The sequence below is a fragment of the Aplysia californica genome, unplaced genomic scaffold, assembly GCF_000002075.1.
Source record: "Aplysia californica isolate F4 #8 unplaced genomic scaffold, AplCal3.0 scaffold00034, whole genome shotgun sequence".
Classification (NCBI taxonomy): Eukaryota; Metazoa; Mollusca; class Gastropoda; order Aplysiida; family Aplysiidae; genus Aplysia; species Aplysia californica.
The window spans coordinates 1,055,541-1,079,797 of NW_004797304.1; the positions used below are offsets into that span (position 1 = coordinate 1,055,541).

General features: G+C 41.1%; 1 protein-coding gene across 1 annotated transcript; it reads left to right on the plus strand.

Moving 5' to 3' along the window:
* Positions 1-117: 117 nt before the first annotated feature.
* Positions 118-23,840, plus strand: LOC101854927. Its single transcript, XM_005091678.3, has 5 exons — positions 118-383; positions 12,762-12,919; positions 13,648-13,800; positions 14,732-14,881; positions 16,207-23,840. Exons 2-5 carry the CDS (start codon positions 12,773-12,775, stop codon positions 18,820-18,822), a joined length of 3,066 nt encoding a protein of 1,021 aa, XP_005091735.1. The 5' UTR covers positions 118-383; positions 12,762-12,772; the 3' UTR covers positions 18,823-23,840.
* Positions 23,841-24,257: the final 417 nt, after the last annotated feature.

Here is a 24,257-nt window from a genome sequence, read left to right on the forward strand (position 1 = left end):
GTCTTTGGAAATTTGAGATAAAGGTTCTGTGAATTTGAACCGAATCAGGAGGGTATAAACTTAAAAAATATATTTTTAAATCCTCTCCCCTGTTTCAGTTTTGGAGCTCATAGAATGAAGCAGTGTAACAAGCATAGGAAAAAATACACGGTTTTACTCTAAGCTGTGCTTCTTTTATTTTGGAGGTACCAAAAGGCCTCACACAATCGTCCAGACAGTTTCCGGAAGAACTGCGAAGGAGGGTCCGCGCGTGCATCGCAATTACATTGTATTATAATGGCTAGCAGGAGATAGAAAGTTAGAAACAAGTAAACGTTTTCACTTTCTCTTGTGTTAATGTCCCATATCTTCCAGGCACAGCTCATCCCATGCGAGAAGTCATTGTAAGTTGGGTTTTTTTTTCTTTTTCTCCGCAACTTGCAATTAATCGAATGACCAGGCTCAGGCCTCTCTCTCCGTCTCCACAGTCAAGCCACTTACAAGGCAGGCACACCAAACACAAATCATAAAGTATGATAAAGTAAGGCCTAGAGTGGGAAGATTGAAGAACACCGGACCACCCCTATTTTTGAGCGAGAATGGGGGCACTCCTGTACAATTGCGGTCCCGTAGTTTAGGGATACTCGCTTTGACCCCAGCAACGATTAGGCCTAGAATCTACTTTTACTTCTGGTTCTAAACTCGTCTAAGTAGTCTAAGGCCACCTCTATTCTCACCCGGGGTGAGAATAGTGCAGGCGAGTCTTTTGGCTATTCTCACCCGGTGTGCGTTCACCGTTATAGCCTAGATCTAGGCCAACAAATTTTGCGTTCACCCTAAACCACGGAATTCTACACTGTGATAACAGAAAAATTGTAGAATTCTGTGCAGTGAACAAACGTTCCATTACAACTGTAGCCTACTAAAAGCGTACAATTTTGTCTGTGGGCAGTGGAGAGAAAGAGAGAGAGAGAGGAGTAGCGCGAGAACTTCCGGTCAAAACAAAATGGCGACCCGTGTAGTTCGGCTCGATTCGAAAAGTTAAATAGCCGTAGCATCTTTGTAGACAACCAAATTAATTTACTTTTGTGTTTTAACATCATTTTTTAACTTTGTTTTGGTCAATTTGATCGTCCACACCGATAGACAGCATTCAGAAAGAGACAGAGAGAGAGAGAGAGAGGGGAAGAGTAGATCTTGCGAGAACTTCCGGGCAAAACAAAATGGCGACCCGCGTAGTTCAGCTCGATTCGAACAGTGAAATAACCATTCTATCCAAACTGGACACACTTCCTTGAAGGTAGAGGTGTAGCGACACAGTTGCGAAAAATTAATAAAATCAGAAAAATCCTTGCACGCTTTCTTCGCACTAGACGGACCACTCGCTTCCTCACTCATACTCACATTTCACAAGAAAAAAAAGTCAAAACTACTCAAACACCAAGAACACACGCGCGCATAGACACTCAATAACTCAAATAACAGCTCTCCTCTTGTACTAGAACAGGAATACAAAAACCACTTGAAGAACTAGAAATAGAAATAGCGAGAGATGGTGGCTCTGGAGAGAAGTAGAACACACAACATGCACAAAAAATCAAAACGCTTATATAGATAATTTTTACTATGCTACGTCACGTTGTCAACGAGATAGGACAAGAAAGCACTGAGGTCACGGTTGCCACGGAATTAGTTTTTTATGTCGTTTTTTTCTTTTCCGTTCAAAACATGTGCAAATGAAATCATTATAGTGTTTAATTTTTCGCTTCATCTCTTACCGCGACACAGGGGTACGAAAAGAACGAAATACAAGTAGACCGGTACGGAGAAAGCCGCGCTTGTCCACGATGGCAACTAAAAAAAACGGAAGTCGTTTTTTTATATGCAAATGAGGTAGAGTTGACTCAGAAATGTACTTTTTTTTCTTCTTCCTTTTTTTTTTTTTTGAAGCCGATTGCATCAGCTTAAGGTGATAGACTCACACTTAACTCAAGTAGGTTTATAAGAACTTTTTTTCATTCATTGGTAATACCAGCTGTTTGGCATAGTGGTTATGCTGCTGGACTACTAATCATGTTTGCTTCCCTCACTCACAGGTTCGATTCCCAGCCACGCCACTGATTTTTCTAATCATGTCATATTATTGTGTATGCTTTGAGATGTTAACATGTCACTAATAATACCCATTCCAGGTGAAGAGACAAAGGAAGACAAGAGGAATACAAAGTAACACAAACTCAGTTTACTTTCTTTACTTTCTTTATTGCCCAACCAAATACTAAACCCTATTTTTTACATATCCCACTCAAAAGTCCCTTCTTTATTGCGTAGGCTGGGGTGGTCGCTCGTTACGGAAGTCCTTCCCACGGCATGTACCCCATACCAGCACACTCAAATTGAAGCACAACTAGGCGTTTGAAAAGAGGAAAGAAGCAAAGACGAACTCCTTTTGTACAGTGGGCCTAAAACAGAACTAATGGTTATTGACATACTAAAATGAACAACCACCAGAACAGACTCACATACATCTTACTCACACAAAGGTACATGAATGTTTCACTTTACTCTTCCACACATATCACTAACTCATATGAACATCTTACTCACGCACAGGTACATGAATTCTTCATTTTACTCTTCCTCACATATCACAACAAACTCACTTGAACATCTTTTACTCACACACAAGTACATGAATGCTTCATTTTACTCTTCCACATCATGTATCACAACAAACTGCGGAGCGGTCATCGTCGTAAACCAATCCCACCTCCTTTTCATCCTCTTTCTCCTCCTCGCTCTCTCCTTTTCTTCTCTTTTGCTTCATCTTTGCCTGTACTTTCCTCTTCCTTCCCTTACTCCCACTTCATTTCCCTGTTGTTTCTTCTTCTTCTTCCCTGCTCTCTGCTTCTCCAACTTCGTTAACTTTTCTACTCTTTTCTCTTCTTCCTTCTCCACCCTTTTCTCTCCCTTTCTCTCTTCCTCTTTTCCACTTCTTCCTTTTTCTTCCCTTCTTCCAATTTCTTCGCCTCCTCCCATGCTTTGTACTTTGCCCGTAAGACATGTATGTAGGGGCCTTAGCCCGCTTCTCTGTGTTGAAACCTTAGAGTTCCAGCTTGCTGGTACGGGCAGGTTGACGAACGAGGGGGCAGGAATGAGTTGATTTTACAAATCAAGGTATTTTCTGTATGCCCCCTCGTTCTCCTTATGTTCGATTTTGTGCCAATGGCAACGGCGGACCCAATGCATGTCTGATGCCATCCATCCAGTGGCAATGGCGTGATCAATTAGACTCAAGGACAAAGCAAAAGTGTTGTCCTGAGGCAGTTTTTGGGGGGCTTGGGGTGTCACCAGAGTTTCATCTTCCAATGGTCTCAATGCCTGCTCAGGGAGACAATAGACATGGTCCTGGTTATCCACAGGATCCCGAGCTGGTGTAGAAACCAAAGGTAGCTGAAACTCTGCTGCAGGATCCAGGAAGTCCTCAGAGGTACATTCGATCCCCGAGAATTCCAGACCTGTGGTCGAAAAGTCTAGGGCATTAACTGACCACTCACAACTAGAGACAAGGGCAGTTGGGGGAGGGCCAGCAAGTTCTTCTTCTGAAACAGAAGCAGTAGGAGCAGGAACAATATCACATGTGGAAACAGTGGCTGGAAGAACATCATCACAACATACATTGGACAGAGGAACATCATCATCATCATTACATACAACGGGATAGAGTTTCCTTCTTATAAATTTGTTTCAAACATTAAAAAAGAAAATTCTAAAGTCGCTCATTTTCTAATGAATCCGTGTCTAAATAGATCTATCTAGATCTATATCAAATCATAGAAACTAAAAAATCTAAAGTACTAAGATGCCATCCATAGTCCGTCGAGAAATAACTATTTTTCAAGTCACGCACCATGTAAAAAATATAGTGACGGTATCGGGTACATCCCTCAAAAATTGTACCCCATACCGTCACCCCCCTACGGGCGCCAATTGTTACAACAAAGAGCAGCGAATGGTTTGTGGCGGAAACTAGACACCTTATAAACTGAATATAAATGCGAAACGAATCCTGCGGGTAAGATTACAGAACCAATAGCTTTGGAGATGAAATGGATTATTTCTGCTCACACAGGTGTCTGATTCTGCTCAAAATTGTTGAACTTGAAAACAAAACAATGTTGAACGGAATTGTTTAGCAGACAGCATTCTAGGTTATCGCATAATTGTCTGGTTGTCCAATTTTAGGCCAAATGCGTGCCAACTGACGGTCTGACGTACGTGACGGTATGCCGTACATAGGCTCTAGATCTAGATCTATATCTAGATAATCTAGATCTAGAGATCTACTGATAAAACATTGATACCGAATATTTAAATCAGTATCGATATCCAGTAGCCTTTGCTTGTGTGATTTACTGCTAGAACTAACGGGACCACAATTGTACAGGAGTGCCAGAATAGGGGGTCGGAGGAAGGGGGTGTCCCCCCTGACAAAATTTTAAGGAGGTGCCTTGATATCTATTTGCAACGCCACGTTGCTGCCACTAGCGCGAGTGCCAGTGCAAAGTAAAACATCGCGTTGCGATGAGCGTCAGTGCTAAATAAAACACTGCCTCGCTGTGTGTTAAATATAGAGCTTAATCTACCTTCTTTGTTACGAGTTCTGATGGCTGAATGGACAGCGCGTCTGCTTTTGAAGTCAAACCATCATTATGTGAGCGTCGGTTCGAATCCCGGTCTTGGAAGTTTTTTTTTGGGGGGGGGGGGGGGGGGTTCATCTCCTTCTCTTCCCGACTGACCAACAATTTTGTCCCATAATTATTATAACTTGTTGCTTTGTAGTTTTTTATGTAGTGATGAAGCATGCACATTCTGGTTGGGCCGCGGCTATTCAAACTCGAGTCCGAGCAGAGCGCGGGAGGCTATTCGGACTCCCGAATCTGAATGGCCTTCGGGGGCTATTTGGACTCCTACTCCAATGTGTGTGCGCAATCACTAGGTGTATCATGTGTGAATCAGAACAAGCATTTTGACCTTGGCCTTCCTCAGTTTCTACGATTTGGCCAAGGAACTTACAACAAATGGGCGTGGACTGTGGTGACCCAGTGCGAACTGTGGTCTTTTCTTTACAAAGTATAATATAATAGTAGGGCCGGGCAGTGGGCAACGGTATGCAAAAAAGGGGTGAAGGTGGTGAGGCGGGCCTGGGGAAGTAAGATGGAGAAAGAAAAAGTGAGAAAGGGGGGGGGGGGGGGGGAGGCTGTCTTATAAGGACTGATTATGAATTTTATGTTTTGATCCCTTTGTAGTTGTGAAACGCAGTGTAATAGCCTACCAGTAGTTTACAATCCGAATAGCAACGGGAGACTATTCGGACGCGAGTATAGACCTCGCTTACGGTACAACCGAGGATTATGCACGCTTACTGGAATTTGAGTCGGAATAGCCTCATTTCTTTTTACCGATAAGTAGAGCTGATTAAAGTTCAATAGTGGCTTTTCTTGGTCTGTTAGTCAAATTATATTTTTATTATTTTTATTTTAGGCTCAGGAGAAGAGAAAAAAAACCTTCCGGGGACCGGGATTCGATGCCACGCTTGGAAGCACTGAACATTAGAGAACATATAAATAGACAGCTTGTGTATACGTTCTCTTGGCCTAACGTTAGAGAACGTAGACACTACCCCTTGCTAATTAAAACACCGAAGCCTAGATCAGGCGATGTCATGTGCGATAACAAAATAATATAAAGTGCACGCAGAGATTATAATTTTTGGTAGATTCTAGATCTATAATCTATTGTATGACGACACCGCTGACAGGAAATATAAGATCTAGATCTAATCTAGATTAGTAAGATCTAGTGTTTACCGAGTTGCACCTAAATTGTTTTATCATCCAAGCGTCTTTTGACTTACTTACTCAAACTCAAAAGATTATGATTATGAGAGATGAATAGACTAGATCTAGAATCTACTTTTGCGCAAACAATGTATGAGAAACAATTGTTAGATCTAGCTAGATCTAGATCTACCTAATATTGATCGGTATAAGACAACGTCGTAAAAAAAGGAGTCAAATCCTAGGAGGTTTATCAAGAAACTGAGAAAGCTTCCACAATTCCGGCAGAACTACAATATTATATAGAAACGATGGCTACTAGATTTAGCTCACTGGTGTTTCAAATAGCATGAGAGCTATTCAGAACGTCACAACGTGGCATTGCAAATAGCGCCTGACAAATTTTAATGAATAGATCTATTGTTCTTTACTCATGTTATATACATAGATCTAGATCTATAGGAATCTAGTATCTAAAATAACGAAGTGACTATTTCTCCGAACGCTCGGGAAAATCAAATTGAACTTTATTTCTCCGAATGGTATCGGATCTCGAGATTCTTTGGTTATTTGCAAGATTTAGGCATCATCCTTTCATTCTGCGAGGACTGGGAGGAGGCATTTTTTGCATCGAATTCAATTTCTAGAGCTAGAAATTTTTAAATGTCTGAATATTCAGATACTTCAGTTGTGGTTGGGCCAACGTTCCCGGACTATACTTCATTTGAAAATACCTTCAAAGGGTACTGCGAGAAAACAAGACTGTTCGACCTTGGCTGTAACCTATTTTGCATTTAGTCACCCAGCAAAAGCAAAAATCCTTCATGTAAAAAAAAATCCCGCCCCCCATTCACACCTTACACACACACATATATGCACTCGCACACTCACACACACACACATAGGCCACTCCATTCTCTTATTGTCAACAAATCTCGAGAACGGAAACCTTTCTCAGAAATAAAGCTGAAGTTTATTTTCCCGAATGTTTGGAGAAATAGAGCCGGCCCTAAAATAAGACCACCTCTATTCTCACCCCGGGTGAGAATAGCGCAGGTGAGCCTTTTGGCTATTCTCACCCGGTGTGCTTTCACCATGATATCTAGGCCAACCAGTGTAGCGTTCACAGTGAACCACTGTGATAACAGACGTGTAGATCTAGAATTCTGTGCCTTGAAAAAACGTTCCAGTGCTCTTGTGTTGAAAGCGTGCAATTTTGTCTGTGGACAGCGAGAGAGAAAGAGGGGGGGGGGAGAAAGAGAGAGGAAAGTAGCGCGAGAACTTCCATGCAAAACAAAATGGCGACCCAAGTAGTTCGGCTCGATTCGAAAAGTAAATAGCCGTAGCATCTTTGTAGATGACCAAATTAATTAAGGTAAATTGTGTTTTTAACATCATTTTTTATCTTTGTGTTTGTCAGTTTGATTGTCCACACCGATAGACAGTATTCAGAAAGAGACAGAGAGAGAGAGAGTGAGAGAGGAGGAGTAGATCTTGCGAGAACTTCCGGGCAAAACAAAACGGTAGTTCGGCTCGATTCGAAAAGTGAAGTAGCCTTAGCATCTTTGTAGACGATCAAATTAGCTTACTTTTGTGCTATAACGTCATTTTTTTCTTTGCTTTTGTCAATTTTATCTTCCACACCGATAGACAGTATTCGAAATTAGGAAAAACAGGTCTTGTTTCACACCTGGTGAGAATAGCCAAAGCTGGCAAGTCTCACCCGGGGTGAGAGGTCGACTGTATTTTTATTCTCATCCCGGGTGAGGATAGCCACTTCCGTAAAATAAATGCAGATATTGCTCTTTTACTATTAGCAGTCTTTGGTTTTGGCCCCAGGAGTAGATCTAGATCTTAATCTACTGGAATCCTGAGGCTATTATCAAATATGAATTTTTCAGAATACCAGTAATAAATCGTCACCGGTCATTTCGTCACACTGGTGCTGTCAAGACGTCACAGTAGGGCTGGATCCTGCTCGCCAAATTTGAGAGTGGCTATTCGCGATTCAGTCGGCTTCAAAGAATCGCGAGTACGCAAGCGCTCGTGGAACTGTGGCTCAACACTGACTGAAATGGAACAGTATCATATCAACGCCACTTGGCGAGTGCGAGTCCCACTCTTGTTGTTCTGCCATCCTCCGCCATCCTCTCCTTCCCACACCCTTTGTTGCGCTGCTGTATCAACTGACCTCAATTAGTGACCCCCATAAATTCCCCCCCAACCTCATGATTCGCTAAAACAACGGCTCCATAAAAATTCCTTTTGCCTATTGGTTGGACCCCGTTCATTTCGTTTTAATAGGTGGGTTCGACTATACCATCTTTTGTAAAAAAAAGGGGAGCTGTGCTATGTGTTCCGTTCCGTTCTTGCGCTCGTGACTCAACTCAGCAGTTGGTTAAACAAGCCACAAGATTGTGACAGCGACAGGGGAGTGAATCGGGAATCGTTTGGCGATACTGTTCCGCGTTCCGCTGAAGTGAATCGTGAATCGCGTTCCGCAGGCAAGAGTGACGATTCAGTTCCGTTCTCGCGCTCGCGACCCAGCCCTATGTCACAGTCATTTCATCACTCTACACCCCAAATCCAGAAGGTTGAATGGAGACTGTCATTTCGTAGAATACTTGCAAACATCAAAGGCATATTGTCACCATGGCAGTCGTAAATCACGATTTGGGGGTTAGGATTGGGTGGGGGTGTGTGTGGAAGGACAAGGGGGGGGGGGGGGCTGTGCGAGTCATCGTGTCTACCCAATCAGCTACACCGTTCATTAATATGTAGATCTAGGCCTATTGACAAATATTGAAATCTATTGAGTCTGATCAACAAAGTTTTTAAGTTTTGATGACAGTTGTGATTGGCAAGATCATAATATTTGTTTTGTTAAAAATAAAATATTTTAGCTAATAGAAATGTACGATACTGCAATTGTGTGAAAAGCTAGACCCTTACTTTCAAATAAAGCCTTATTTATTAACTCTGCCACACATTGTTTTTTGCCTTATTTCAAAAACTATTGTTCAGCTATGGAACAGTCTAGCTAGACGAAGATTTAATTTGCATTAATAATTTATATAACTTTAAAAAAAGCTTTAGGCTGATCCTCCAAAACTGTACTAACATAATAATTTTGGAGAGATATATATATATAGGCTATATAAGCAACGTCATTTGGTCACACATAATTGGGGTGTGACGAAATGACTGGTTACCATTTTTCAATACATTTTTTACTTTAAAACTTTTTATTGGCATGGGTTTGAGTTTGGATTTTTTCTTTTTTTTTGGGGGGGGGGGGGGAATAGGGTTAGATTAGCATTAATAATCCGGCACTTTTTCAGTAGTTCCCATCCCCCTTATTTAACTAGATCTAGAATAGATCTATATCACTATATGTTTGATGCACGGCGAGCGAGAGACATCAAACCTAACTGCAAAACATCAAATCATGGGAAAATCCCCCCTCTCTGAAACCCCCCTATCTTGGCTCCACAACCGGCGTATAATGATTGGGGGGTGGGAACTACCGAAAAAGCGCCAATAATCATTGGTACTTAACAGCACTCTCCTGGCCCCGCGGAAAATTGCATTTTTGAAATAGAAAAATTGCAACAAATTGCAAGGTAAACTGCCTAAAAATTGCAAAAAAATTGCAACCTTCTCATCCTAGGCGCATTAATACGGGCTTAACATTTTTAGTTAAAAAACATGACAATTTGAGTACCGGTAGCATAAAAGAAGAACAGCCTTTTAAAAAATCATGACCCACCATACAAATTTTATTAACAACATTTACTAGTAACAACAAATGAGTACGTTAACAGTAAAGTTATCGACAAAATATAATATAATGCGGCGTGACACAAAATAACGCAACCCTCGGTTTTCGAAATAACTTTTCAGTTTTTGTCATCCGCTGTTGCCTTCAACCCCAGCCCTTTCCCGACTGTACCTTTTAAAAAAATCAATAATCCCCCCGTTCCAGAGCCCTATTCTTCGCAGCGCAAGACTTTGAATGAACTTTGGTGACCCCAAACAGTACTCACAATGTGATGCGAAAGCACAGATTCGCTGACCGGTCAAGATGGCGAGCCTGACAAGACGCTTGTACATGTATGACTTTTTACAAGTGACAGCACAAGACAAATTAATATTGGTTTATTTTCATTCCATTTACCGTGTACATAGATACTGAGACTAGGTGCCCGGTACCGTGTATATGTAGACACATGCATCATGTACGAATAATATTCGCGCGCATGCGCACACACACACTCACACACGTACACCTAACACGCACACACACATGCACGCCACACACACGGACACACCTACTTTCTTATCACACGCGCACGCTTACACTTACACACATTAGATCTCTATGTCTCAGTTTGTGTTGTACATGATGTATTCCAGCCTGAATTTCCGGTTATAGCTTTTAGAGTACGCCCAGTAGACTAGAGCTAGGCCTACCAGACTACATTCTCTGTACTCGCACCATTTCGAATTTAAAATTCTGTTAAAATTAAAGCGTTAATATACTCTTTTGCCTAAAATTGCAAGAAATTGCGAAAAATTGCGGGTTTATTGCGGAACTCGACCAAAAACGCGGCCACACGCGATTTCCTGGGGGCAAGACTCTCTAGCTCGTGAAGCAATATATATGCAGACAATCTCTGACTTTCACTAGAAGAATCTGGTAGTAAAGTAATGGGTTAGGTAGGGGTGAAAGTTAGGACTGGGTCGCGAGAACGGAACTGAATCGCCACTCTTGCCTGTGAAACACGATTCACTTCAGCGGAACGCGGAACAGTATCGCCTTCCGATTCCTGATTCTCTCCCCTGTCGCTGTCACCACCTTGTGGCTTGTTTAACCTGCTGCTAAGTCGAGTCACGAGCGCAAGAACAGAACGGAACACTTAGTATGGCTCCCCTTATTTGCAAAAGATGGTATAGTCCAACCCCCCTATTAAAATTAAAAGAAAATGAACGGGGACCTACCAATAGACGGAAGGAATTTTATGAAGCCGTTGTTTTAGCGAATCATGGGGGGCGGGAGGTGAATTGATGGGAGTCACTAATTAAGGTCAGTTGATAGAGCAGCGCAACAAAGGGTGTGGGGAGAAGAGGATGGCGGAACAACAAGAGTGGGACTCGCGCTCGCCAAGTGGCATTGATATGACACTGTTCCGTTGATATGACACTGTTCCGTTTCAGTCAGTGTTCCGCCACAGTTCCACGAGCGCTCGCGTACTCGCGATTCTTTGAAGCCGACTGAATCGCGAGTCACCACTCTCAGATTTGGCGAGCGGGATCCAGCCCTTGTGGAAGGTTAAAAAAATCGTTTCAGGCCAAAACTTGACTACCCCATCCCAGTATGGCTAGTTTGCAGAAAAGAAAAAGGGATTGCTTTCATAATTCATGTTGTTTTGGGTTTGTTACTCAGAAAAAGGAGGGGGGGGGGGGAGGCTGACTTGTCCAAAAACTTGATTTTGGCTCCCCATTATCATTAACAAAGAAAAAGAAAAAAAGAAACAGTTCCTTTTCTAGTACTTGAATTTGGCCTTCAATTGGGGTGGGGGGCAGATCTGTAAATTGTTGCTCTACCTAACCCTTTGAGCCCTTGTCACTAGTAAACTGGTGGTGCGTGAAACTGCCTGTATGCATAGCCGCTGGTGCACCGGTGAGCGAGACCTATCCAACCTGCCCAGCCTGGGACAAAATGCACACGGAAAACTGCATTTACTGCACAGGATGTTATTAATTTGAAGATCTTTCTGAATTAGATGCTGGTTATGACAAGGACTGCCCTGAGTGGATATGGAATGTGATTCTGACGATATGTTAGTATATACCTCAGGAGCTCAATCAGAGGGGCACGGTAGCCTCAGGAGGTCAGGGCTTAAAGGGTTAATAGCGAGTTTCATATGTATGGTATTGGAAGGGCTATTGGCCTTGGTAAAATTGAAGTTCAAGTAGTTCACTCGAAGGCTGAAGATATTGGGGGGAGGGGGGGATGCAGCAGTTCACTCACTTTCACTTTCTTGTGGACTCCCAACTCTAGTTTTGCTAATGTCTGACCAGGGAAAATGTAACCCAAAGTTTACTTCATGTGCATGAAGCACCCAATTTGACCTCTGGCTAAGTGAACTTCAGGATACAAAATATAATATATACAATATATATATTGATTTATAATAAATTGTTTAATTCAGTGTGTACATGTCTTTCTCATTTGTGATCAACAAATAAAGTGATGATTGTTTTGCGGACTGTTCCAGGTCTGAATTGTTACTCTTGTCTAGTACTTATTGTTGCGTTGTTTTCTGGCCACTGTTATGCAATCAATGTAAATTACAGGATTATTCAGGTTTCACACCACGCATGCACGCACACGCACGCACACACACACACACACACACACACACACACACACACACACACACACTCACAGGTTAAAATGTCTCACACTGATGCAGTTTAGGTCATTTTGTGGGCAAGATCCTTTGATCCTGTCTGACAGGGCCAATGTACGTGAGGTAGGACTCAGCATCCCAGCAGGTAGAGATTAGATGGAGATACTAAATGAATTTTCCCACCGAGAATTTCCTATTCTGAATGCAATATATGATGAAAAGCTCAGATGTGATAATACCACAGATGCCAATTGGTGGTTTGTGGGTGCCCTGATGTGGTCTGTTTCTACTTCTTAGTAAATGTTCCTATCCCTACTTGCGTCTCAGCTAACTGTTTTTGTGCTGGCTCATCATAAAGTGTATTTTCATTTTCCAGCTGGAATAGCCATGTTCTGTAGAATGTGGTCGAAACTTCATGCATGCCATGTGTCTTAATTTTCTAAACATCATCTTACATCTTGATTATCATGATAAGATACTAATAACAGGGTCCTTTCAATTGCTGTGCTCTCTTACTTTTTCTCAGTGAAGTGAAGTATGGCTTTTGAGTCTACATCTGAGACAGCTCTTGCTCAGGCTTTGATGCTAGAAACAGTTTGGTTGAAGCAAGAATATGTGGAAGAGGCAGAGGCAGCCTTCCAGCAGATGTCTTTACATGATGACAAAGCAGAAACAAATGAGCAGGTGAGTTTTACTATTTTTCCTGTGGGCCCTCATATTCTTGTGGAAATACTCAATCTTTATTAATAATATTTTAGTATAAATTGATCTAATAAAGAAGTATCTTGGAGCAGTAACCTGTCTTGAATAAGACTTCGTCAGTTTTTTAGTATTCATCTTGATGTTTGAAATGTTCAGGCTGAAGGGCTAGAACTCAAATGGCCGCCGGATCGGAAAAGCAAAAGTAAAAAGTGTGTTTTAAATGTTGAATGGATATCCCATTTTGTGGGGGGGAAATATATTTATGACGTATAAGTCCAGTCCCTTTGGTTCTGTAGAATTTGAATATGTGTGGCATTTTCTGTTCTTGCCTGCAAACCAAAGTGAGGTACAAACTCTCCCTTTTCCTTCCAATCACATTGGTCTAGTAGTGCATATTTATGTATGTCATTCACTGGCTTAAGGCATTTCCTGAAAAGCAGGTCCTGAATTTTGTTTTCCCATCTCTCATCAATAAAAACACAAGATCATGTTTGTAATGCAGTTTCCTGGGGACCAGGGGTAGATCCTGCTTTTTTTCTTTCAGACTTTGTAAAAATTTTAACCTGAACTTAGCAACACTTCTTTGTGCTTATGTGCTTCTCTTTACTCAAACAATTGAACATGTTCATTAACATCACATATTTTTAAAAATGTTTTTGTGATTTTTTAAGATATAATATTTATTCTGACTGGTTGTCATCTCTTTTCAGGACAAGTATGAAACTTCCCCTCTCCTCCTGGAACATGTCTGGCTCATGCAGCAGACGTACGAGAATGCCGAGGCCTGGTGTCAGAAAGTTGCTGTTGGAACCGCAGATTTCAGTTCATTGAAGTTGGATCCCGTTCCTGGGACGCCTACCAAAGTAAGTGAACTGGTACTTGCACTACAAAATTGGGCTGATAGAGCCGTAAAACATGCAGACTGTAATTTTTATTCTAAAAGAAGATAATGCTTTCTTTCCTTTTTCCTTTTTATGAAGTTTCTCTCTCTCCCTCTCCCCCCCTCTCTCTCTCTCTCTTTCTGTCTGTCTGTCTGTCTGTCTCTCTCTCTCTCTCTCTCTCTCTCTCTCTCTTTCTCTCTCTCTCTCTCCCTCCTTCCTTCCTTCCTTCCTTCCTTCCTTCCTTCCTTCCTTCCTTCCTTCCTTCCTCTCTCTCCTCTCTCTCTCCTCACCCTCTCTCCTCACCCTCTCTCCCTCACCCCCCCTCTCTCTCCTCTCTTTCTCTCTCAATGGGTTGTTTTCAGCGTGCTGTTCTAATGCCCTATATATAGAATATGTATGTACACATTAAAAATTGGAATCTGATTATTAAGAATGTACCGTTTTCGGTTTGTAAGTGCTGTTTCATGTGCTTGTGTACTGGATTTAATGAGGCATAGTTATGACATTTTTCCTGTTTTTTAGATTTTGTTGTTGCATGCTACTTCTGGTTATTTATGACGATGTAAGAATATGGGATAATTCCTAACAAGCAAGGGTCTTGGCATATTGACACATTCTCTAAATGTTTTTGTTAAGATCTCCTCAGCTCCTACTCCGTGGGTGACCAGTTTTTGGGATATTGATGTCCTTGGACATTACCAAGATACCTGTTAGCAGAATGTTTCCTGTAAAGCTTTAACCTATCACATCTTTTTTTCAAAGCTCCACCTTAGTGAAAAAGCTTCAATTTATTTTGCTCAGCACTTTGTAAAAACAGGAGTCATATTACTTGTTTACCATTGTATTGCACATTTAGGTTTGTATGCCTATGTATTTTGGACATCAGTTTTTTGGGGTTTTTTGTTTGTTTCAGCGTACACACATTCAGGATGACTTATCTAAATCCAAAAAGCTGAGAGCTGAGGGTAGTGCAGAGTCATGGGAGAAAAAGCTTCATGAAGAGATGTCAACCTTGGGAAAGAGTGCGAAAAACATTCACAAGCATCTTGATGAATTTCAAAAGGTAATACCATGATGATGTTAGTTTTTTAGTTTAGTTTAGTTATAGTAAGGTTTTTACGGCATTCGCAAAACTGCATAAGGTCATATGAGCGCCAATGGGAGGATGTCAACAGAGAAGTCCAAACGGGGAATCAGGCTTACTCTGTTCACCTCTCTAGCCTCAACAGCACAAAGTCTGCTTCATCTGTCAAGGCACCCCGGAAATGGCAGTTCACAAGAGAGTGACAAAGATACTAAAGAAGTAGAGGGAAAATGACGATAGTAAGAATGAGGACAGAAAAAGCAGCAGTTTCCCTTATGCTGTTCCGGCACAGTATGAGCATGACATTGATAAATCAGCCCATGTACAATTCTACTAGGCATAAGAACATGCTAATATTCCCCTATTCCCCCTTTGGGAATAGCCTAAAGATAACTTCAGTCAGTAGCACTGCCCTGGTGAGGAGGTTTAGTTTTTTAATATATCACTGTTACGTACAGGGGGTTTGAATTATGCTCAGGTGTTTAATGTCTAGATCCATTTCTCTATTGCCCCCTTGCTGTTTGTTTTTGTATTTAATTACAGGCATAAAGGATACTTGTGCTCCTACTTAGGCCACTGTTTGCAGGATCACATTGTGGAATGGCTAGGTTTAGTTGTTTTTTTATATGGTTTTTTTTTGGGGGGGGGGGGGTTGTTTTTGGTTGGGGGGGGGGGGTTGTTTTTGGTTGGGGGGGGGGGGGGGGTTCTTTGCACTGTCATAATTGGCATTGTCAGAGATTGTCTTAGTGATTTTGTTTGGGCGTAGTTTGTTTGCCTCTCCCATTTTGCTTTGGGGATCAAGTGCTGAATATTTTTTGAAAAACAGTAAAATTATTCATCTTTAGTGTGTGTTTCTTGTGTAAATGAGACATTAGCTGTTGAAAAGCTGACATTGTAAATATGTTCTGAATGTAAGAACCTTATATTTGAAGAAGTTATGCTGAATTAAGCTGGAATAGATTTACTGACATTTTTAGGGTGGATAATTGGGATCACTTTAGAGGTGATTTTGCAGAAGAAAAAAAATCCCTACTGCTATCTTTCCTTTCAATACTTTTTAATGCCTGGTATATTTAATTTCATCTAGGGTGGTTGGAGGGTGCCGCTGGTAGGTCCTACTTCTTTACATTTCCTTTGTTATTTCTGTCTTTCTTGTCTTCCTTTTCCCCAGCGCTAAATTACCATTATTTTGCCGATGTGCTTCTCTTCACTCAAACAAACAAATAATTGTTTCCATGTTTTGTGTCATAGAATCTTTATTGTCAGACATTGAAACCTGTTCTTATTCCTTTCTCCTTTGTCAGACCCAACAAAGAAAGGCCCAAGCCATCCAGGACACCGTGATGCGCTTGAATAATGCTATTGAAGCCTGTCAGAACCGACTGAGTGAAGAACTGTCCCAAAGCTCATCCCAGATTGCTTGGTTCAGAACACTTCTTCAGGACGTTGACTCTGTCATTTCTAAGACAAATGAGAATTTGCAAGGATCTAACTGGGGACAGAGCAAGCATCTTGCCTCTTTCTGCCAAACTATGGCAGACCGAATGTCCAAGATTGACAGCAACTTAAATAAGTGCATTGAATCATGCAGTGGATTGCAAGCGGAGGTGCCCAAATCAGAAATAAATCGGATTGTTGGAGAGATTGGAAAGCTGTCTTTGTTTAAAAAGAAACAAGGGACTGAGAAGTTTGGACAGAAGCAGGAGTTGGTGTCAAAAATGCTGAAGGAGTTGATGAGGGACCGACATGAGCTGGATTTGGTTCGACCTTCTGATTCCTCTGATAGTAGTATGGAAGGAAATGTTAGTAGCTCGTTCTCCACTCCAGATTCTGACAGTGAGAAAGATTCAAACAAGAAAAAAGCTCAAAAGATGAAGAAGGATAAGAGGAGCAAGAACCTGCAGAAAAGTTCGACCCACCTATCTGTCACTGGAAACAGGAACAATAACAATGTGGCAACAACAACAAAATCTCAGTCAAAGCAAAACAAAAGACTCAAATCTGCTCCCAATGGCCAAAAAATGAATGGAAACCAGGGGAGTGTGTCCACGCCAAAGAAGAGAAATGCACAAGGCTCCCAAAGCGCAGCGCAGAAAAAGCAAGACGTCTTCAAGTTCAAGGGGAGTTCCCAGGCCACCAAGTCCCCATTCTTTCATCAGCCTGGAATACTAGGGCCAAGACCAAATGCTTTTGGCCAGGGGGACTTGCCTCAGCACGGGTCTTTCAGGTTTCAAAATTTCAACAGTTTAGGCCAAGGTCCTCATTCTGTTGGGAATATAAGTGGCATCCACTCTTTGCCCGGGAGTGGATACCCGCATCTGGCAGGTGCTGGGAACTTCAGCTTCTCTGGGTTGCAGCAAAATGTGGGCCTTGATGTTGGCTTACAGGGTCAGAGTATGAATTTTAGTATGTCTGAAGGTAGGGATTTTGATCGTGGGTATGGTAACCATCTGAAGCAGTCTAAACTTTTCCAGATGCAAGAAAATCAGGGCAGAGATTCAGGGTTTGGGTATGCTTATGGTCATGGACTGTCGGGCCGGGCTGCGTTTGGCGGGAACGTGGAGCAACAGTTGAACGACATCGCCCAGAAGCTGCGTCAGATGCAGCTCGTGGCCACCCAGGACTACCAGCTTCAGCAGCTCATGCAGGAGACGCAGCGGCTCAAGCAGATCCTGGCCCAGAAGCAGCACCCGCAGCATCAGCACCGCGACCACTTCCAGCAGCAGTTTCAGGTGCTGATCAACGCTTTCCTGCAGCAGCAGCAGATGCAGGCCCAGCAGCAGCCACAGCCCAAGATGGCCAAGTCCATGCCGTCCCACCAGCAGCGCATGTTCCACAACCGGCAGCACCACCTGCACCAGCAGCAGAAGAAGCAAAAGCAACAGCAAAATAAGTTTCAGGCTGTCAGGCAGGAGGTTCGGAGCAAGCAGGAGGCGACGCAGAATCAAATTCAGGGTCAGAGAAAAGGAGGAACAGTAGCCTCCGAGAAAAAAGGGAAGCAAGATTCTGCCACTAACTCAGGTAGCGGGGTAAGGAGTGGGCCGAGAAAGCTGCCAAATAAAAATTCAAAACTTGTCAGAATCGGGATGTTCAACCCTTTTGCCCAGGGTGACAAGCACCGCGCGAGTGTGAGCTCTATGGTCGTGCTGGAAGAGATCGGCTGCTTGGTGGTTGTGGACATCATCAACAGTTGTCTAAAGCTCTATGATGTCAGCGACGACGGTTCCTCTAGCAGTAGCCTCAACCATCGTCTAGTGACGCGACTCGAGCTACCCCGACCATACCACATGACACAGCTCGCCCCCGATAAGATCGTCATCAGCCGAGCTGGGAACACCCTCAGTGTGGTCAAGGTCTCCAAGCGAAGGCTTGAATTTCTCCGCGACTTGAAGACCAATGCACAGTATTTTGGTCTGACCTACGTAGAGGAAGGCGTTGTTGCATGTGCAGCTTTCAAGGATGATAGAATTGACCTTGTCTGTATTCAAGATGATCTGATGGAAGTAGGAATTCTGGTCAGTGATTGCAAAGGCCCTGAACTTGTTGCCAGTTTGGGGGCCACTAATAGTATTGTATTTGTTGAACGCACGCAAGATATTTGCATCCGTCTGGTGTGTGTCAGCACTGAAGGAACTCAGCTATTTGCGAATGACCTCGACTCTGAGCCAAGCGATGTGTGGAATGTGGCATGCATTGGAGATCGAATCGTCTGCAGCAGCAAACGTGACAATAAGCTGAAACTTTACTCGAGAAACGGGAATTTCCTGGCAGATCTGACCTCACCTGGAGGCACGCTGAAGAAACCATTTGCTCTGGCTTTCAGTGACTCTGGGAACTTGTATGTGGCGAATGATGGTGCATGGGATGAGGAGTTCAAGCACAATGTCACGACGGAAATTAATGTGTTTGGCTTTTCATGAAGGTAGTTCTGATTTCTTTGTTCTGTGGTGTGGTGCTTCTGGATGGTGAATACAAGTGCTATGTAATTACAGAGATATATGTGCTTGCCTTTTCATGAAATTGGTTTAATTGCTTTTCAGAGTTCATTGTTGAATTTGATAAATTTGATTGTTGGTGTTCAATTTGTTATGATGTTTTTGTCACTTTTTTACTTTAGTTTGAAATGGCTTCTTTTGAAGTTTGGGTGGGGAGTAGAATGAACAGTGCTTGATATTTACGAATTTGATGGACATTATATTTCATAAGAATGTGAATCTGATCTGTGTTGAAAGTGTGTATCATATTATTGACAGTTGGATCTATACAAATGTTGGAATTATCCTCCTCAATGAATGTACTTCAACTGGTACTGATTTTACTTTATTGTGTTAATTTGCTGCACACTATGTGTTGAAGTTCTGTTGTTTAAAGCGTACGGTCCATTGTTTTATTTTTTGCTCATTTTATATTAGTGTGATGCAAGAATAAGAGGAACAAGTTCAAAACTTGATGTTTGTTTAGCAGATTTTCTTTTCATTCAAATTTTCCATGCTGTCATTCATACTGTTCCATTTGTTATCTTTATTTTTCATTGTAAAAATTGTTTGTGTTGACATATTGACATTCATGTGACACTTATTTCAGTACACCCTTTCACTTCATCTTTTTCAAGAGCTTGCTGACACTCTCTATTTTAGTTTTCAGTTTGGCTGGGGGGTTTTTGGGGGTTTTTTTTAGGGGGGAGAGGTGACATATTTTGCAATGAGTGTACTTGGCTAGCTTAAAGTTCACGGATATTAGTTTTCCCCCCTCCCCAATTTTCTCAGAAGCACTTTGAAAAGCTTATTGTCTTTAAACTGACTGGCCAGCTTGGGATGAGATCTGCCTTCTGGGGATAAAGCCCAGTTTAGAATAATGCTCTTGTCATTCTTTTTTCTTTATGTAGTACTTCATGTATTACTCACTTTTCAATCTCACTGTTGAATCATCAGAAGACTACTATATGTCACCCGACATTGCAGGTCAGATCTTTTGTTTGTGCACAGAATGCGACTGACCCTATTTGACTTTCGGGTTGAGTTTTGTGAAGCAAAACAGAGGTCTATTTGATCTTGTGTGCTCTGGCTAGTGCTGTTTCAGGATGCATCCTGGTCTTATCTGATCTTGCAGATCAAGTCTATTTGACTAATATGCACCCTGCCTTGGCAATATTTGCTATGGTTGAAGTATAGATGTGATTCGGCCCCATGGTATGTAATTGGGTGGTTGGATGACTGAGGACAAACCTACTGTCTTAACTCTGTCTCTCGCACACCTAGTTATCTTGTCTTCATAACTCTACTTTATGTCGTCTTGGAGGATGTACATCAGACATCTTTTCTTATGCTTTAAATACTGTACCCATCTCATGATGCTTAACACAGGAACTTATTATGAATATATTAGAGCCATCTATGAACTTATCTTGCCTTTTACTTTCTTCCTTTGGTGTCTGTGGTGTAGTGGCTAATTGTTTGAGCATCACAATCAGAAGTTACAAGTTTGACACCAGTGTGTGGAGGTTTTTTTTTTTAGGATCTCTGTCTGTCTGCTGGGGCATTGTATTATTACTCTCAGCCCAGGATGCCCTTGAAAGGCAGGGTCAAAGCAGCCAGCCTTCTTAATGATCAAAATTTTGTCGATGGGGGAGTAAAACATCAACAGCTATAATTATAAGTACTTTTTTGTCTCTCTGATTGTGTCTGACTGTGAATCTTTCAGATAGATTCCAGAGACTAGAAATTTTAGAAGTTCCTATTGGTTTTTTAAAATATTTTTTTATATAATTTTTTTTTTTAAAGTTCACATGACGACTATGAACTTGGTACATATTGTATGTTTTGCATGATTTTATCTGTTATTATGTTCATTATTTCGTTGTCCTAAAAGTTGTTATGATTTATTGCATGTTGCAACTTGCTATCTTGTCTCTGTGTATTGTATCTCTGACTTTTCTCTGTGCTTGACTTTTCACTGCCAGTGCTACTTTTTGCTTGGAAAACTCAAGGCTGCTTGATGTTAGCAGCTGTTTGTATTTGAAAAGAATATTGTCTGGCACTACCAGTTTTGCATCATTTTGTAGCTCGACAAGTGGTCGGCACCTAATTGTGTGAATAGGGTATCAGGTATTATTCTCTATGTGAGTTTTTCTACTGTATAATGTTTGAGCATTTCTGCAGTTACTTGTGGAGACCTCTGGTATTCTCTATGTCATGTAACAATGTATTAAGTGTCATGTCATTCTATGGTTAGTTGACAAAATGAACAACGTTGACAGAGCAACCTTCCTGGCTTGGACTGCCGCCAGTGAGTGTAGCGATTTGGCGCTTTGCCTTCACAGGCAGAAGGCTTATTTTCAGTTCTCATGTGGGGAGATTTTTTATCGAGTATCTTTGTCTCTCTGCAAAGGCGTTGTGCGTTGTATCCCTCTCAGCCCACATCGCCCCTGACAGGCAGATTCGAAGCTACCCACTTCCTATATGATATGTTTTGTTGATGGATGCCCAAAACATCTACAACAACTGTGTGTCTAGCAATATCATATATGGGGCAGTTAGTCCTGAGGTGGCTGTGTTCCTAAATTGCTACTTATGTCGTCTCATTGACACTTGTCTTTTTTTTTTTTTTTTTCCATTGGTCTCTCTTGATCTAACGTATTCTGTGTGTTCGGTGGTTCACATTGTAAACTGCCTTCAGAGTGAAGAGCAGGTATTCTAATCCATATCTATGTAGCATGTCTTCAAACTAACTCCTTCTCTTTCTTGCTTTAAAAATGTACTCTTTCCTGGTTGAAGTTTTGGATCGCTTTCTCCAAGTGATGAATACGGATTGTCTGTATAAGCTGCTGGGTGACATGCTTTTGATTCATATCTAAGTTTGTGAAAATTTCCCGCTCAGTGAGATCAAGCAGCGTGTTATGGAAGGTTTAAAGCAGTACATGTATTTTGTTCCTCTTCCTTTTAACCTTTACATGTTTCTGAGTTTTGAGTATTTAATCCACAGTTTGGCTTGACCAATGGTCAAAGCATCATGCTTTCTTTGTGTTTCTGTGGTATTTTATTAACCATTGCTACTGGTATGTAGTTGACTTAAAAGGTTTTGAACTCTAAACATTCACTCTAGATGAAAAGCCTACCTCTCGTTTTTTTTTTCCACTACATTAGATGTCTCTTGTCTTGTGTTCTAACCACACATGGTTTTCCTTTTTCTGTATCCTGAGTCGCTTGCTCTGGATCCTGTTACTCTTGTGAAAATGAAGACAGATTTTTTTTCCCCCTCGTCCACTAAATGTGCTTTAAAACGATAGCATCAAATTCGATGTTTTGTTTCGTGTTTACTTTTTTATTCTTTCTTTGTGTTCATTTTCTGTTAATTCTGACAAGCTTATGAAAGCACATGCATAACACCTTCATCTTTGTTCGCTCAAAACTGTTATTTTATTTGGTTTCGGTATTATTTGGGGGGTTTTTCCCTGTCAAGGTCATGAACACATTTTGGCATAACAAGAAATAATAATAATTTTTACATTTTCCAGTGAAACTTACCTGTATGTCAGCCTGGAACCATGTTACTGAAATGAAAAAGGCATTATTTTTTGTAAACTGTTCAGCCTTTTATATCTCTTGCTATTTTTTTTTTCAAAAGTATTATAATTATAATGTAGAGAAGTAAAGCTAAAGATGTTTTTTTTCAATGATTAGTATAGTTGGATGATTGTGGTAAGTCACTTGTAGACTTGTAATTGTAAAGAGTAACAGTAAACATATGAGCCATTCTTGTCTTTCCATTTGTGGAGATTTAGACTTGTGTCAGTATACCTGCCTGATGGTAAGACGAACTCTGCTTACCAGTGCAAATTTACTTGATACAGAGCTTAAGAGTGGTGTTTTCCCTTTTACATTAAGACAAATTCAAACATAGGAAGCCCCTAGGTGTTTCGTTGGGGAGGGGGGGGGGGGGGGAGGGTGAAGACAGGAGGAGAGAAAGGTATTAAAATTTTGTTCAGGGAGTGAAATGCATGTCACTAAATTTTTTTTAAAGAGTTGAAAAGGATTACCCCCATTAGGCTTTAAAAAAGGTGATTACGTGATTTGAATTTCATTTTTTCACAATACTAAATGTAAAGGCATCGCTGATGATATAGAAATCGTGTGTCTCGTATGGCCTTTTTTATTCTTATGGCTTAGAGGATGCCGGTCGCTCAGTTTATATCATTATTATAGACTGGTGCGGATTCTTAGGTTGAATCTAGTTTTGAGGAGTTCTTGAATTTGTAGTTGTGTAGATACTGTAGTTTTTCTAGGCTTACCACGCTCCTGGCTCATTTGTATGAAAGTTTCAAAGATAGAAGTTAAATCCAGCAATCCTGTATCTTAAGTGACATTGCAGCATTTCGAGGAATGTTATACTCACATGGTACTTTGCTTTGATAGTTCCAGCATTTTTTATGGTAGATTAGCATTCTGCTCTCTCTGTTAAATTTATTATTGGTTGTGACCATAACTTAAACAGTCATGAGAATGAATCTTGTCTAATACACTTCTGATTTTGTCTTCTGCGTATGAGAGAAAAGGAAGGACAATGTATGTGTTAATTACAAAAGTTGTTGAATTTTTCTCTGTGCAAGTAGGCTACAAATTCTGACTTAGTGGAGTATGATGAGCATTGTTTGTAATTAAGGCAGATGCTGTCAGAGGTTAATACCTGTTTGTAAAACGTATGCAAGGAAAGCTACAATTTTTTTAGATTGAAAAATATGGGTAATTTAAATATTTGTTTGTTTTGGGTTGGGTTTTTTTCATCAGATTTGATATGAAACCCAAAGTGAAATCTGTAACTACATTGGAGATATATGGAATCTGCATTAAAGAAATAAGTAGGAGATTTTAAATTCAAAATTGTTATTGTGTTACATTCCATGTGCTTCATGAGTGGTTCTGAATAAAGTTTTGAAAAGTAATAATTGTTTTTGGGTTGTCAGTTTTGTCGTCAAAAAGGTATCACTGCTACTGATCCTCTTGCATGTAATCTTCTTCTGTAACTAGTTCAACAACCCCAATCCTCTTTTTGTGTTGTTGGTAGTTCCTGTTCATAATTGAGTTTTGTTTCCTTCGTTCTTATTTTTCATGTACATCTAGTTTATTAGTTTTTGTTTCTTTTATATGTGAAGGGGGGTATTTTCTTGGGGTGGGTGAGGCCAAATTGAGTCAGGCACAGACGTACATTTATGTATATAATGCCTGTAGGACGATACTGGTATGGATCCTTCTTTTATTATCACCTAGTTGTTTCTATTTCTGTATCTATGTCTGTGCTGCTTTTTTCCTGCGCCAATTAATCTCTATCACGTCAGTGAGTTTATTTTTACCCCCCCCCC